The sequence below is a fragment of the Schistocerca piceifrons genome, chromosome 6 (assembly GCF_021461385.2).
Source record: "Schistocerca piceifrons isolate TAMUIC-IGC-003096 chromosome 6, iqSchPice1.1, whole genome shotgun sequence".
NCBI classification, from domain to species: domain Eukaryota; kingdom Metazoa; phylum Arthropoda; class Insecta; order Orthoptera; family Acrididae; genus Schistocerca; species Schistocerca piceifrons.
The window spans coordinates 334,922,442-334,938,631 of record NC_060143.1 but is presented as its reverse complement, the minus strand read 5'-3'; the positions used below and the strand labels follow the sequence as shown (position 1 = coordinate 334,938,631).

The window sequence follows — 16,190 nt, the reverse complement described above, 5'->3', positions numbered from 1 at the left end:
CGAGGGTTGTGCAACACTTTGTGACTCCTGTCTTCTGGCTGGTTCCATTGCTTCCTCAGTGCTCTGCCATCTCCTCCTACGCTCCTATGTATGCCATGACGATGGTCTTCCCACCTTTTCAGGCCTCTCTACTTATCCTCCTTTACACACACAACATCTGGCAACAACTCTCGCACTATTCCAGACCTCTCTACCAGTTGTTCTTCATTCATTCTCCTGTGTATACCACACTAGTCATGCCGTTTCCTCACCTATGGGTCTCCCTACAGGTCTTCTTTCTTCCATGCTCTTGTGCACATCACATCCGGCATTTTTTTTTTTCCTGTCATTTTTGGCCCCCTTTGACCCTCTTACTCTCATGAGACTCATGCATGACCCTGACATTCACAGTGCATCTGCCACCTCAAGCCCACATTTGTACTTGTCATGCATGAACTTGACACCTCCCACTGTGTCCACCACCACAGACCCACATGCACATTCCTCATGCATGTCCTCAGTGCATGTGGGTCCCTGCTTCCCAGGTCCAAATCTCAGCCCTCTGGGCACATTCCCCTTCCCTTGCTGGCATCATCGCCCCTCCACCAACTGACACTGCCGCATCCCTCCTTCACCTAGAAGATGCAACCGTGGCTGACCTCTGTCAAGAGGGTGGCGTAGTACTTCATGCCCTCATCATCACAACCGTAATTCTGCATTTTGTTCTAATTTCAGGCCTATTCACAGCCATGCCTGGATTGTGCACTCCATCTGCAACAGCTGCTTCACATCATCAGGTCCAGGGGTCCGGGGACAGCCTCACAGTCATCACAAGCTATAGAAACCCTTGGACGTTCCACATTGCCTGGAGTAGGTACTGCTTCCTGTGGATGCCTTTTGGCATCATTCTCCTTCATCAGCTCCACTGTCTCCCCTCCTCCCCACCCACACGCAGGGGAAGGACTGAAGGGTCCGCAACCAATGTCAAGAGGCTTTGCCATCTTTTTCCTCAAAGTCAAAGGGATATCATATACCTGGCCACAAACTGGCCTCTGCCTCATGCTGCTGCCTATAAATATTTCCTGTGACAGCAAGCAGGCAGAAGTATATTAACTCTAACTTCATCTCACACGTCACACTTAATGGCAGCTTTGCAGCCCATCAGTTGAAGCTCACAATAGCTGTGCCATGTCAATCTGCCAATTGTCACTTTTGGAGCCTTTGTCTGTCTGATGCTGGCCTTCCCCGAACGTTGTACCCCACAGTCATCGCAGTTACCATCGCAACCTAGGTCACGATGGGCTGTCATGACCTACGTCACAACAGACTTTTGGCTGTGCCACATTACCAAACCAGGAGAATCCATTTGAGTTGTATCATTCAGAAACTACATTATGTTCACTTTTGTTCTTTCTGTGCTCTGTTAATAAAGTGTCTCTTTCAGGCTACTTGAGAACTCATAATTTATTGCCTGCAACCTGCCAATCAGGACATAAAAAGGCACTACCCCATAAGGTTACCACGTAAGACAACAGAGAGCAACAATGTGCAAAATAAGTCAGTTCTCTTGTTTTTAGGTCAACGGCAAAATATGTTGCCCTAAGCTTGTTTAGTTTACTTATGTGTTGTGCCCATTTTAACTTCTTATCCAACTGGAGCCCAAGGAATTTTATATATAGTATTCCATTTAGAGTATGGCCATTAATATCTACTTCGGGTGCTACCAGTGCAATTTTGTTTGTTTGAAACTGCTTAATATGAATGTTTGTGAGATTAAGACTTAAACTGTTAGCTGTGAACCACTTATAACTACTAGTATAATCTGAGTTGTATCTGGTAACATGAGCTGGACTGTTGATTAGTATGCTTGTGTTACCAGCAAACACCTACAGCTTTTGAACCATTCTTTAAGGTTACTGGAAGATCTTTCATGTTCATTAAGAACAAAAGTGAGCCCAGTACTGTCTTGTTGGTCCCCACATGGCATGTTTCCCTAGTCTAGTCAAAATTCTGGTCTGAGCTGGCAGAGATGGGAGTCGTGTATGTGTGTTTTCTTTTCTGAAGAAGACTTTGGCTGAAGGTAAATGTGCCTGTCTGTAATTCAACATTCATCTTTTTGCTGAGAAGCAATCTCTCCTTTTCCAATATTGATGATATTCCAACCTGGAGTTTCCATTGTTTGATTCCCCTGTCTAGGTTAGTTTCAAGCCTGTCAATGTCATGCTTGTTGTCTGTTATGAAGACAAATACTGCTAAAAGGAAATCATTAATACCATGACACTCCAGTTTGTCAATTAGAATTTTGTGATCCACACACTTACACGCTTTGGCAAAGTTGCGACAGGATATTTTTTCTTGTTTCACTCTGCCAGCACTTCATTTGTGAGGTTCAGTGTTGCTCTCTCTGTGAACAATCCTTTATGGAAGCCAAACTGTCATGTAGATAACAAGTTCTACTCAGGTATGTGTGGCTATCCTATCACGGGATCCTTTCTTTTTTTATGAAAAATTTTGAAGACTGGCAAAAGTGAAATGTGTTTACAGTTAGAGATGGTTTGCTTATTTCCAGTGTTGTCAGTGGGTGTGCAAAAAACATTTTAAAAAACTTAGTTATTTAGTAACCATTCGCAACAAGCATATTGCAAATTACTAGAAAAAAAAAAAAAAAAAAAAAATGCTGATCATGGACGAAATGGAGTGTAGACATGATGATAAAAAGACCATGAAGACAATGCAATGGAAAGTTGGGAGATGTTATTACAAAATGTGCAGGAACCAGGAACAGTTCCAACCAACATTGTGGTCTTCTTGAATTACGCCTCCTCCGCAACTCCAGAACAAAACCAGCAGACAACTTTTCAAATAGCCCCACCATAATTTTGTCACAATTATCTGCGCCACTCTGGTAGCAGTGTTACTATACATCCCTTATCCAACAATGTCACTGATCCAGCTGAGAATTATGTTGGTCATCTATACCATTTAATTTTCTCAGTAGAGCTACTGCATGAATCTAAGGCGCTATTCCATCATCAAATTCACTAACTCTTCTCCAAACTTACTGCGTTTTAATCAATGTATTAAGCTCTAAAAACTAAGCTCTCATGTGCTTACAACAAATATTTGTATTTTTTGACGTCAATTATCATCTGTTTAGGCTTTATAATGCTTAGGAGGCTGGTATGGCTCTCACTCCTTTGTATATTTAAGTTACAATTATACTGACACTGCTCGTCACGAAACAATTCGCTTGCGACCACGACGTTCACAGTCCAGAAAATTTATTACTGTATAGTAAAGCGGTCTGTATTACTTTTCAAGCAACATAGATGTACACTCTTAAGTTCTGCTTCTTATATTTGTATTTATGGAAGGACACTTCTCCGCTTAAACGATATGAGTTCTCCAAGGAACATTCGTTGGACTCGAAATCGCTCCATAGCTACTGGTACCAGCACAGGAATACTGGAAGCAGGATAACTGTACAGCGTACTTATACCCTGCATCGTGGAGTTTATCAAGACAAGATGCGTCATTCATATTCTACAATAAAACATACTTTACTGATGCCAAATTCATTTTCACGCCAAGACATTGATTGCATACACACTCTCGCCCCCGACATAAAATTTGTGTTTGTCGTACACGTGTGTTCCATGACGTCATTTTGCGACATTCGCTCTGAAAATTACAAGAAACGTGATTGGATGATGAGACGGCAGCTGGCCAATAGTGTAGAACTTTGTTGCCTGCTGTGGTGCGCAGAGCGCCGCCATCTTGTTATTATTTTCGAAAATCTTTAAGGTTGGGATGCCGTCACGAAGCGTCAGGAATTAATGATAGTCTTTGTTGATAACTACCGATTATAGAAGGCTACAAGACTTGACCGGTCCAAAAATTTGAGAACAGTGTGCAAGATGCGATGAACCAAGTACCATTTATAGGTGTCGATCAGAATTTCCAGAGATCATTAATAAGACACCCAATTCTTGTGTGAGGTGAGCAGTGTGTATGAGTTCGGGATGGAATTTCGTGTGGACCCTCTAGCATAAGAATCCCATAGTATAGTGTGGTTATGCGTTAATTATTTCTAGTAGTCAGTACCAAATACGGAAGTCGCCATTTTTGTTTGTGATTACCTCGTGCAGTAAGCGACGGTACTATGGCATACCGCGCGGGAAGATGGGAGTAGTGGTATCAACGGTTGTGTGAATGTAAAGTGTAACCTTGGTTTGTTTGTAGAAATTGAAGCAATATCGAAGTTCTGTGATCTCCTTTCCTTGTGTTTACGGACAAAAGTGTGTATGTGCTTATGCAGACGAGTTTCTGACGAAAGGAAAGCGTTGTTAACTTTTTCATCAGAAGATACACAGCAACTTTAACTCAGTTAGGTACAGTATAATTTTACTGTGCGGCATCTTTCTGTTATAGATTCTCATTGTGTTCCGTGTTACAAACAGTACTACAGACTCTTGTTTGTCCTTTGTTCACCAGCATTAAACTGTCATATTTTGAAACGGTGTGAGAAACTGCATTTCTTTTTCGCATATCTAATATGTTTGTGTCGCTGCTCAGGTCTTTGTAACGTACTTTTTTTATTTTCGTGCATGAGTGCATTATTAGTAGAAGTTTGACTCGTCGCTGTGCGGACCTAACAGTATTTCTACTGGTCTTGAATAATGTTTCAATCTGACGCCTGCGCGTATGTATTTCATTAGCGTATTGTGTGAACAATTGGGAGTCTCTGAAGGTATCCTACAGTATAATAATGTCGAATACTAGTTATCACAGTGTTTGATGCAATCATATCGTTTGCAACTAACAATTGTAAAGTTTAGACCAAGAAGTTGCGTCATAAAGTTTCACTTTTGACAGTATTGTATGCACTGAAGGGTGGATACAGGATTGGCCTATGCCCAGCTATCACCACCACTGTTAAAATGTAATGTATGCCTGTAGACTCGAACAGTTGATTTGATTATGCACTGTGAATGACAAATTATGTTGTTGCAATCCTAACTCAGCTGCCAGTATGTACTTCCAATTTCAATTAACTATTGCTATATATATCTATCTGTAGAAATCCAGTGTGTCTTGTCAGAGGAAATTAACTGGAAACTCACATTATGTTGCAATTAATGGAAAGTGGTCTGCACCCAGTCAAACAAGATAACTTGATGCTTGTTTTTGTCTCACAATGAAGGATTTTTCTGAAATGCAAATTTTCGATGTATTAACCAGAAGTACACACATCTAACATGCATAAAATGTACAGTTAGCATTATTATTACTTTTAAAGGCTTGTGTGACATGTTTCTGTAAATACAGTTACTTACATCAAGCAGTTGTTTGTTTTTAGTACTGCATCTCTCCATCTCTGAAAATAAGATGGGTAGGTCACATTAATGAGGAGGTATTGAATAGAGTTGGAGAGAAGAGAAATTTGTTGCACAACTTGACTAGAAGAAGGGATCGGTTGGTAGGGCATACTCTGAGGCATCAAGGGATCACCAACTTAGTATTGGAGGGCAGCGTGGAGGGTAAGAGTCGCAGAGGGAGACCAAGAGATGAATACACCAAACAGATTCAGAAGGATGTTGGTTGCAGTAGGTACTGGAAGATGAACCTTGCACAGGAGGAGTAGCATGGAGAGCTGCATGAAACCAGTCTCTGGACTGAGGACCACAACAACAACAACAACATCTCTCCATCATAACTGCAGCAAAATCAAGATGCTGTTATTAGACTTAATACAAATATACAAAGTGTTCCTTATTAAACATGAATTGTAATTTCATGCAGTTTAATGTCTAGGCAGTGTGTACTCATATTGTGTAATTGAAATACGTCAGTTTGCTGTGTACAAAATTCCTGACACATTCAAATACTTCATTCTTAAGGCGTTAGAAGTATGTAATTGGTTTGCAAGTATTTGTTATTAGAGAATCATTACTATGCATGGCTAGTTTTTCTGCCATGTATGCTTTGTAGTATTGCCAGGAAACATTTAAGTCAGTCATAATCTATTTAATTTTCTTTTGTTTGATAGACATTATTCTTATGGACTAGAAAACAAATGTTCCTTATCTCAAATAATTCATGAAACAAAATGCTTCATTTAGCATCAGAGCTGTCTGTCTCTGTGTCATCATGGCATTGATTAATGAGAGGCTAGATCTTCTGAGTGCTCAAAAAAGTCTGAGACAAAACTCAGGTCTAAATTCACATTTTTAAGATGATGAATTATTGCCAAGACGTACTGTTGCTGTTTGGTAAAGTTGATGCTGCTGGAATAAGAGTATATTCGTGGACAATTATGCTGATTTATCACTGTGGCATTTCTTATTGCTTAATGGTATGTATAGTGTATCAACTTGGATTTGGGTGATCGGGTTCCTAGTTGTGAATTGGTAGAAATAGGTAAAAGTTGACAGGCTTTGTCTTGTGGTCATTTGTTTTTACTTCAGCCAACCTTTGTGAACTGACAACTGGATGATGTAGCCATTGATGTCTTCTGTGTTACTTTGTATTTTATACTGTTTCCTTTCCTTGTGATAAGCAATGTAGTTATTACAGTTGAAATTGTCCAACATACAGTTAACACACTTCAGGCTAAGATACTAAATCACCGCAGAAATAAAATTCTTGCAATTACGACATGTTGTTGGCTTCTTGTCTTCTTTATTTCAGATTAGTACAATTTGGTGCACAGCAGAGTGCTAGCATTTGGTTGCCTGATCATTGCCAACCTTTGTGATCAGTGTGTGTATATTAGTAGTGTAGTTGTCATTATAGAATTGTTATTTCATTGTGTATGCTGATTTTTTTGTGGTAAAATTAGTGTTGAAGGAATTTCTTGTTTATTGAACATGTCAATAGCTACAAAGTTTTTATTATTGGCTACATGATACATACATTTAAGCTGTCATTGCCTTTGTCTGTCAGTTCTATAATAGAGGCTTTAATAAAATGGGAAAAAACATAGTTTATAGTTATTCAATCTGTAAACAATATGCAGTGTTGTCATATAGATTCTCGTGTACTCATTTGTCACCTGTCTATTCATGTTTAAGTAACCAATGAGGCATACTTGAAAACACAGAGTAGCCATCATGAAATACAGTAATTCGGACAAAAGGACCTTGTCCTATTTAAAATCACCTGCTTGAAATTTTCTGTATTGTTCCATCACATTATAACCCTTTTGCTAGAATGCCGCCTCTTCTTCAGTGGCATCTCTGACGGAACACAAGTGGTGGCATTGTCCCTGCCAGGTGACTTTATTTTATGATTACTACTTTCCATTTTGAGGTATATCTGGTTGGTAGTGTAAACAGACAGCCAGGTGGTGAGGGTCTGACGTCCAAATCACAGCTAAGTGTGTTAACATGGGAGTTTTTTTGTGTAGTATGCTGAGTAATAAGAGTTCACTGATTCACTATGTGGGATCAGTAAGGTGGATAACATTGAAATTAAAAGCATAGATATAATAGCTGTATTACCTGATAGAGGTCGCACTTTTTCCCTTAATACTGCTCAACTACATGTCAGTTCATGTGTGAATGGTGGCTTTCTTTTTCTGTCAACTGCTATCATCCCTTTTCCATTTTATAATTGGTCACAAAAGCTTGTATTTACTCTTAATTCTATGTACACGATGGCAGTTCTTGAACTATATGAAAAGAAGGTAAATTAGTTACAAACTATGGTGTTCACGAATTTTATTCAACATGTATACGCCACTACAGATATTGTGATTTAGGTTATGACGTTTCATATGGCTGCCATCATTGGCAGTGATGTGATTCAGACAAATAGGAAATTCTGCCTGACCCACTGAAGTGTTGGAACTTTGATGCTGTTGATGACCCACTGAATGTCTGTTTTCAGCCCAAGAATGGTTTTGAGGTTATTGCTGTACATCTTGTCTTTAATATAACTGCCGTCCGTGGTGGCCGAGCGGTTCTATTTGCTTCAGTCCGGAACCACACGATTTCTGTGGTCGCAGGTTCGAATCCTGCCTCGGTCATGGATGTGTGTGATGTCTTTAGGTTAGTTAGGTTTAAGTAGTTCTAAGTTCTAGGGGACTGATGACCTCAGATATTGAGTCCCATAGTGCTCAGAGCCATTTGAACCATTTTTTTAATATAACCCCGCAAAAAAGAAATCGTATGTGTTCAGATTAGAACAACATGGCAGCCAATTGAGGCCCATGCAAGTGGCCTCTGTGTACCCCAGAGCCAGAACGCAGTCCCCAAAGTGCTCCTACAGGGCATTGAACACTCTCCTGCTTCAATGGGGTAGAGATCCGTCTTTCATGGACTGCATGTTGTTAAAAATAGGGTCACTTTGGATAATGGGGATGAAATCATCTTCCAAAACCTTCACATTCTGTCTGGTAGTCATCGTGCCATCAAGGAATATCGCACCGATTATTCTGTGACTGAACACTGCACACCACACAGTCACCCATTGAGGGTGAAGAAACTTCTCAATTGTGAAATGCAGATTCTCAGTTTTCCAAACATGCCAATTTTGTTTATTGACGAACTCATCCAAATGACAGTAGGCTTTGTCGCTAGACCAAACCATACGTGTGCACACAGTTCCCATCATGCCTTGCAGGCAACCATGCAGTTTGAATGTCCTAAAGCAAACTGTTCAGAAATTATGACCATTTTATTTCGTGTAGTTTGATGATTGTCACCCTATATACCATAGTAACTCTGCTAAAATTACTGTGTGTGGTACTGATTGTCTTATTAAAAGTGTAGTAATGGTACTTCTTTACACCGTTTCAGACTAAGATAAATGGGAAAGGATGTAGATATGGCGTGATTTTTATAAAACTAGACCCTGTTTTCTCCTAAAAATGAGAATATATATTCATTAGTGTGTAATTGGTTTTTGTTTTGCATTTTGATGTTCATGTTCCTCAGGCTTATGCAGTCTCTCTCTCTCAGAAAGTTATTTAACTCAAGTTGAAGGAACTTTATCAGCTATTGCTCTCTCTCTCTCTCTCTCTCTCTCTCTCTCTCTCTCTCTCTCTGTGTGTGTGTGTGTGTGTGTGTGTGTGTGTGTGTGTGTGTGTGTGTGTGTGTGTAAATTGGTAGCAAATACTAGCTGCAACCTTTGTTCATGTTTTGATGTATCTTTTTCTTTTTTTTCCCAGACTTCGTGAATAAAAATGGCAACATTGTCAGAACAGGCATCCAAGCTTTTGGATTTCAACCAAAAGCTAGATATTACGCTGCTTGATAACATTGTTGGTTGTATGTACAGCGGATTTGGGGATCAGGTATGTAAATATCATGCACAAACATAAATGTATTGTGTGATGTTTCTAGATCAGTTATATTGGTGCTGAAATGAGTAGGCCTACATCAAACGTAGGTTCTAAGGGCTTCAGTGCAAGTGTGTGCTTAGTGCGGCTTGGTAACTTGTTTCCTTAGGTATGGCAAAGGCTCATTCCATGTCAAATAAACAAATGAAAATATGATTTCAAACTGCCCCTCTCAGATTTATTTGAAATTAAATATGCATGCAGTATTCATGTATTGGGTCATTCCAAGTTAAGTGGCCTATTTTTAGATAAGCTCCCTCCTCAACACTCTTCAGTCTTGATGAAGCACTGCCAAATTACAACTACATAAGTAGTATGGTTGGGCCACTAGCCACCTTTTTGTAAAGGCTAGTTGTTTTGACAATGCCACTTAAATGAATAAATCAACAGCTTTGTATTACCACTGCTTAGTATCTAAGAGGCCGGTCATGCTGAAACTTCATGAACCTGTTCAACTTGTTGGGTACAATAGCTCAGTTGCAGACCTAAAGATTAAATTATGGTAAATTCATCAAAATGTACTATGAAAGTGGCTTGTAATTCTTCTCGCAACAAATTTTGAGTGTTTTATCGGCTTGTATCTACTGAAAGATTAACTTTCTGAAGCTGATTCTGTACTCATCTGCAGCCTGTAAGCATGTCAAAAAGCTCTGGAACTTAGATTGCTCAAATAATCTAAGTTCAAAGTAGAGTCAAAAATTTAATCATCAATTTTTGCTCGTATTCAAGAGGTCATATCTCAAAAGGGATCACTCAGATCTGATTTTTCAGAGCACTGCTGTAAAGAACTCACTTTGTTGGCTCAGAAAAAGTTGTTTTTATTTTTGAGACATTGCATTTAAGAGCAAATGAACTTATATTTTCATTACATTAAAAAATACAGGGTCGCATAATCTTGTTGGTCCGTGGTGGCTTGTCACTACCGTTCTTACTCTTTATGATTCCCATGCCATAACGTTCAGTTCTCATTAATTCAGTTGCTGAAATGTGTTATTAATAGCAATGGCAGTTGGTTGTAGCAGGGTATGTCAACCCTTTCTTGTTGCTGGTGGAACTGGAATGACATAAATAACTTGTTGGTCTGGAATCCAACAAACATCCTGCCTTCTGGTGAATAGAATGAATGTGCAGGTCCATTGGGGTGCTTGAAACTGACTAAGGCACAATTTTCATCATCTGAAACTTCTAAGACATTACCAATCCATCATTTTACATCATAAATACAGATAGTTTATTGGCCTGGTTGTAAGAAACAGTCGTTTGACTTAGGTCAACATTTTCCACAACACAATTTGTATCATTGGGTACTCTTCTAGTGCATTTCCTATTCATTTTTTTGTGCTTCAATTCCTTCTTCTGAAACAAAAATGAACAGGATTCCACTGGTCTTCTTTGTACGAATGCTTGCTCTTGCTGCCAGGCTCTTTGCAGTTTTCCCAACTCCATCACATGGAGATTTTCCATGGCTTGTAACAAAAAAGTTCCATTCAGTGGATTCCAGAATCATTTTGATGGTGGCATGGATTCAGAAAATTTTTGATGTTTTCATACTGTGCTGCAGACTCATCACTGAAGTAGTAAATATGTGCGATTTTTCCAAGGCAACACATCATTCTTCCATTAATTTTACTATAAAAGCATGTACAGCGATTGCGTCATGCTTCAGGCTGTCGCTCATTACACACTAGCTGATGTTGATGTCAAAGTTATTTATGAAGTACACAACAAATGAGTGTAAAGTTGCTTGGCTGTTATTCCTGTGGAAATCTTGAGTTGCATCTTAGACAATGAATGAATAATTTTCAGCAAAATTTAAGAACCTTAAAACATCGCAGCGCGTCAGCAATCTTTGGTTAATATATTAAAAAACTAAAAACCCGCCTCGATTGCGAAAAAAGCACCTAGTGTTAAGTGTTAATTCGGCTTTCGCCATAGATAACTACACCTTCAGAACAACAATAAAACCCACAAGTGTCGAAAAAGACCTGCGTCAATGATTAAAAGAACACTATAGCTATACATTTATTAACGAAAAAGAAAAGGAAACACAAACAGTACATATGTACAAAGTCAAAACCACTACTTAACTTAATGGTGTACGCTCCACCTCACACCAGCCTATGTTCGATGGGCCATGACTCGCCATAAACTGCAGCTACAAACGGTCGCTCACTTACAAGCCTGTCCCGCTATCTAAGCACATGCGCAAGACAAGGGAAGAACAAAGTAAAACTGGATGTTTTGAAAGAAATGCAGATCTTTAAGTATCTGCAATATGTTAAAGACAATATCCTCAATTACCAACTCCTACTAAGAAATAGAAAATTTTTTGAAGGTTTCGCGCCTTTACTTTGTTCTTCATACTTGTAAGCCTGATAATCTGGGGATTATCACATGCGCGCGCTGATTGGTGAGCGCGGTTGGTCAAGGTGTTCATCTTCTCTCTCTTTATCCTCATTTTCCTTTTATGATGAAGGTGATTTTAGCCCGTTGAACACCTCACGTTTTATCCCTATATCTTTATTAGCAGGACGTCTTTAGATTACGTCCCCTCAGCCCCCCCCCCCCCCCCCCCCCCAGGCTAACCACTGGCTTTAGGTATAGTTTTTAAGAGTTCCTCCTGTTGTCATGGGTAGCTTCATATATGTTTCTTTACTAGCGTAAGCAACCGTGTGGGGTTATTTTTAGGTTTCATCTCCTATTTAGCTCGTATCTTGTTCTATCCATTTCATTTTCTGATATACGTTGATCCACGGCTGGCAATATACGAGCTATTTAGCCTCAGACTTTCTCGTATTTGTATGCGCGTGTGCTTAGATAGCGGGTCATGGCCCATCGAACATAGGCTGGTGTGAGGTGGAGCGTACACCATTAAGTTAAGTAGTGGTTTTGACTTTGTCCATATGTACTGTTTGCGTTTCCTTTTCTTTTTCGATTATAAATGTATAGCTATGGTGTTCTTTTAATCATTGACAAGTCTTTTTAGGCACTTGAGGGTTTTATTGTTGTTCTGAAGAAGATGTAGTTATCTACGCTGAAACCTGGGTTAACACTTAACACTAGGTGCTTTTTTCGCAGTTGAGGTGGGTTTTTAGTTTTTTAATATTTCAGCAAAATCCTTGAATATAGTCAGTTCATTTGGCTTGAGGATTTCTTTTGTGCAATTCAGGTACCGGCTTTGGTGCTTTGCAATGTAATAGCGAGTTAAAGGTTGTCAATTTTTGAAATCAGATCTTCAGTAAAATCCTCACTGGTCACCTGCTTAATTTGTAATGTATCTATATCAGTGTGCACCCACTGTTTGAACTTCGTGGTATCATCTGGATCATTGCCTTCAATACTGCTTTCTAAAAACTGTTGCAGAAATTCTTTTCGTGGACAGATTTCACACCGATGAAGCATGCAGTCTTTGGATTCCAAATCGCACACTGTTTTAGCAATCAGGCTCTTGTAATCTTTAATTGGACTGCTTGCAAGCATCAGTTTTGGATTTTGGTGTAAAGCACAAACACAGACTGAATATGTTCGTGCAGCACCTATGGTGAGCCATCATTGTGGCTTCAATTCACAGAATTTGAAAAATCCAATTTCGGGCTCATGCTGAAGTCAATATACTGCAAAAATTTCTTCAAATTATCGAGAAGAAGGTATTTTTGAATTAAAACTTTCTGTCCATCTGTTGTTCTAGTTAATACACAGTCCTTTTTGTGTGGGTAAATTTGGTTGAATTTTTCATTTTGGGAGAGAGAGAAAAAAAAAGTGTTACCATCTTTCTTTTACAACATCTGGAATCATCTTGCCACACCTGTTCTTTGGCAGAGCGAATACACCATTTTCTGCCTTTAACTTCCTAGCTGTTTTTGCCATCCTTTCAGAAACACCAAATTCTTGCATTTTCTTTTACAGTCCAACTTTAAGGTACTAATGTCAAAAGCTGCGATTTTTCAGGCTGTCTTGACGATTGCAACTTTTCTTTCAATTATTTAATCAACTGCTTCTAATCTTCACAATCAGGACATGCCATGCCTTGCTTGTAGTAGGTGTTTGAATATCTCTCTCTCTCTCTCTCTCTCTCTCTCTCTCTCTCTCTCTCTCTCTCTCTCTCTCTCTCTCTCTCTTTTTTTTAAAAAAGTCGAAGCCTCCAGCAGCACCAGTGTTATTCACAATTGCCTCTTGAGTATCACTTAATTTTCATTTTGCATAACCTTTGGCATATCTTGTTGATACTCTAAAATTTTAGAGGGGCTACACCAAAATCAGTTAGACTTGTATCAAGTGATTCTGCTGGATATAACTCTGCTTTATGTTCTCACAGGGATGGTGATGACTGAGATTTTTTTGCTTTTCTTACTGTTTTTTTTTTTTTAATTTTTTTATTTATGTATTTTGTAGGAGTTGGACAGATCTGCCCGGTTTTCAAATTGCTCTTTGTCACAACTTTCAATTGTTTTGCTGTTTGTACATTAACCATCCACAAACCCATTTTTTACAGAATGGTTCTTCGCATCAAAAAGGTTACAAGAGGATCTCTGTAGAAATCCATCCTTCTCCAAAAGTATTACTTTATGATGAAAGCATATTTGTGCATTTTCAGTAAGACATATTTCACTTCTTTTGTTTAGTAATTCCTGTTGTTCTGTTGAAAATTGTGTGATATGTTTGAAGCTTTGTTGATGTGTATATGTTTTCAGATGGCATGCAGAATTACCTGCAAAGTTCATGCTATATGGCACTGAAACGTCGTTGATATCCATTAAACTACAATTCAATTATAATTCCAACTGGAAAAAAATAGTCAATCATAGATAATGAAAACTTTTGTAGGGAATTTGGGAATAGAACAGAAAAAAATTAAATGACCAGATAAACAATTCTAAAAAGTCAGACACCCTGAAATAATTTGTACTTTCAGAAAAAAAGCACATTTGTGTAGCAATGACAAAAGACTTTACATTATTTAAAAAAAGTACACATTAAATCTGACTATTCTTCACTATACAACAATGTGCTTCTGAATAATTGATGAATTTTTTAAACTCCATTATTGCCACCAAACTTGCTAGCTTCAAAAATAAAAAGCAACTTCTGATCAAACAAACTGAGCTTTTTTCAATGGTGCCAGTAAAAATCAGGTTTGTATGATCTCTTTCAAGATGTGGCATCTTGAAAATGAGCCAAAATTGGCTAATTAAATTTTTAAGTAGACTTAGAACTTCTGTAAGTAAGTTATTATTTGAGCAATCTAGGTACCACTTGCAGAGCTTTTTGACATGCTGACAGACTGCAGATGAGTAAAGAATCAGTAGATACAAGCCGATAAAGTATAGTCAAAATTTGTTACGACAAGAATTATGAAGCGCTTTGATAGCACATTATGACGAATTTACCAAACTTTGATTTTTCGTTCTCTTATTTTGTATTGCAACCAAAATGTTGAACAGAATTGCAGTGTTTCAACAGGTCTTTTAGATCTTTGAGCAATGTTAAAACAAAGTTGTTGATTTATTTGTTCAAGTTGCAATGTCAAAATACGAGCCTTTACAAAACGGTGGCTAGTGGCTACTTACGGAGCCGAAATCTGGCAGTGCTTCATGTAAGTTCTACAGGCATATCCTGTGAAAACGTCGTCAATATTGGAGAGTGTCAAGTGGGGAACCTTAGGCCACTTAATATGGAATTACCCTATAGTAACACAAAAGTGTTCCTTTCAAAAAAACACCATTACTGAATTTTTTGAGTTTTGAAAAACTATCTTTTTAAATTTTTCAAAAAATATATGTCAAAGATAGCATTTTGCTCCCCGTATTCTGAAATTTCAACTTGGGATGAGCATGGGATCACTGTAAAAAGTAATTTTATGTTTGAGATGGTTCTGTAAAATACCTTCAAAAATTAATGTATTTTAAATGTTAGGCCTACCTGTCAGTACCTATGTATTATTGTATAACTGAATATGAACATCAGAATAAAATAGCTGAGAATTGGCAGCAAGAGCAACAATATTTGACTTCTCAGCATTGCACTTCTTAATGCAAGTTGCAAATATTTTTTTTAAAAAATCAAAACATCTGGAAACAAGAGATTGGCTTGAAGTCAATTACTTATTTGTTCTTGTTACTTATTTTGATGAGTTGTACCTACACAATTCATCATTCTTCTAGCCAATCTGTTTGTTGCATGTTATCACTGCCACCTGGAATTATGTGTATGTTTGTCCTGTAGCAGTTTGAGGATTCAAGATTGCCTTTAGTTCCCTGTTGCCCATGAAAAGAATGTCTGCTTGAATGGGTAATGTGAAAGATGTGGACAGTCAATGTGGATGTAACAGGCTAACTATGATTTAACCCTTTTCCTTATTTTTGCAAACTGTACAGCCTTAGCACTAGCATCCATTATATACACAAGCAAAATATCCTTTGACATCATCAAACAATGTTCGATCACTGTTAACAGCCATTGCCAGTTCAATTTTATTTTCATTGGAGTCCAAACACACTTTTGTAATTATTTTGTTCTTGCTTAGTGGAATAAAACTGAGACATTTTTGTCCCCCTACAACTGTGCAACATTGCTAAAATCAATCTGCAAGTGCAGTTCATTTCATGATCTCCTGTAGTAGCATATTTGAAATGATCCCTTTTACGTTATCCCTGGCAAATATACAAAGTTGTTCAGGTCTCACTATTTGATTAGTGTATGGGCATTGCAGACTTGAACGGACAGCCAGTCGTTTAACTGTTCCACCAACACCAGCGCTATCTTCTCTATCATGAGAGATGGCAAAAATGCCACTGGGCTTCAATATGAAAATCTTCATGATAGCACAGGTTAATGAAGTTCATTCTGTGCTTATACTGAACTGCCTCTC

General features: G+C 38.4%; 1 protein-coding gene across 2 annotated transcripts in view; it reads left to right on the top strand.

Moving 5' to 3' along the window:
• The first annotated feature begins 3,757 nt into the window (after window positions 1-3,757).
• Window positions 3,758-16,190, top strand: part of LOC124803070 (exportin-1) — a 130,189-nt gene continuing 117,756 nt past the window's right edge. The window contains exons 1-2 of one of the 2 annotated variants that reach the window (XM_047264198.1): window positions 3,758-3,977; window positions 9,152-9,277. In XM_047264198.1, the coding sequence (XP_047120154.1) occupies window positions 9,167-9,277 (111 nt within the window). In that variant the 5' untranslated portion in view covers window positions 3,758-3,977; window positions 9,152-9,166. The other variant, XM_047264199.1, reaches the window with a different exon arrangement.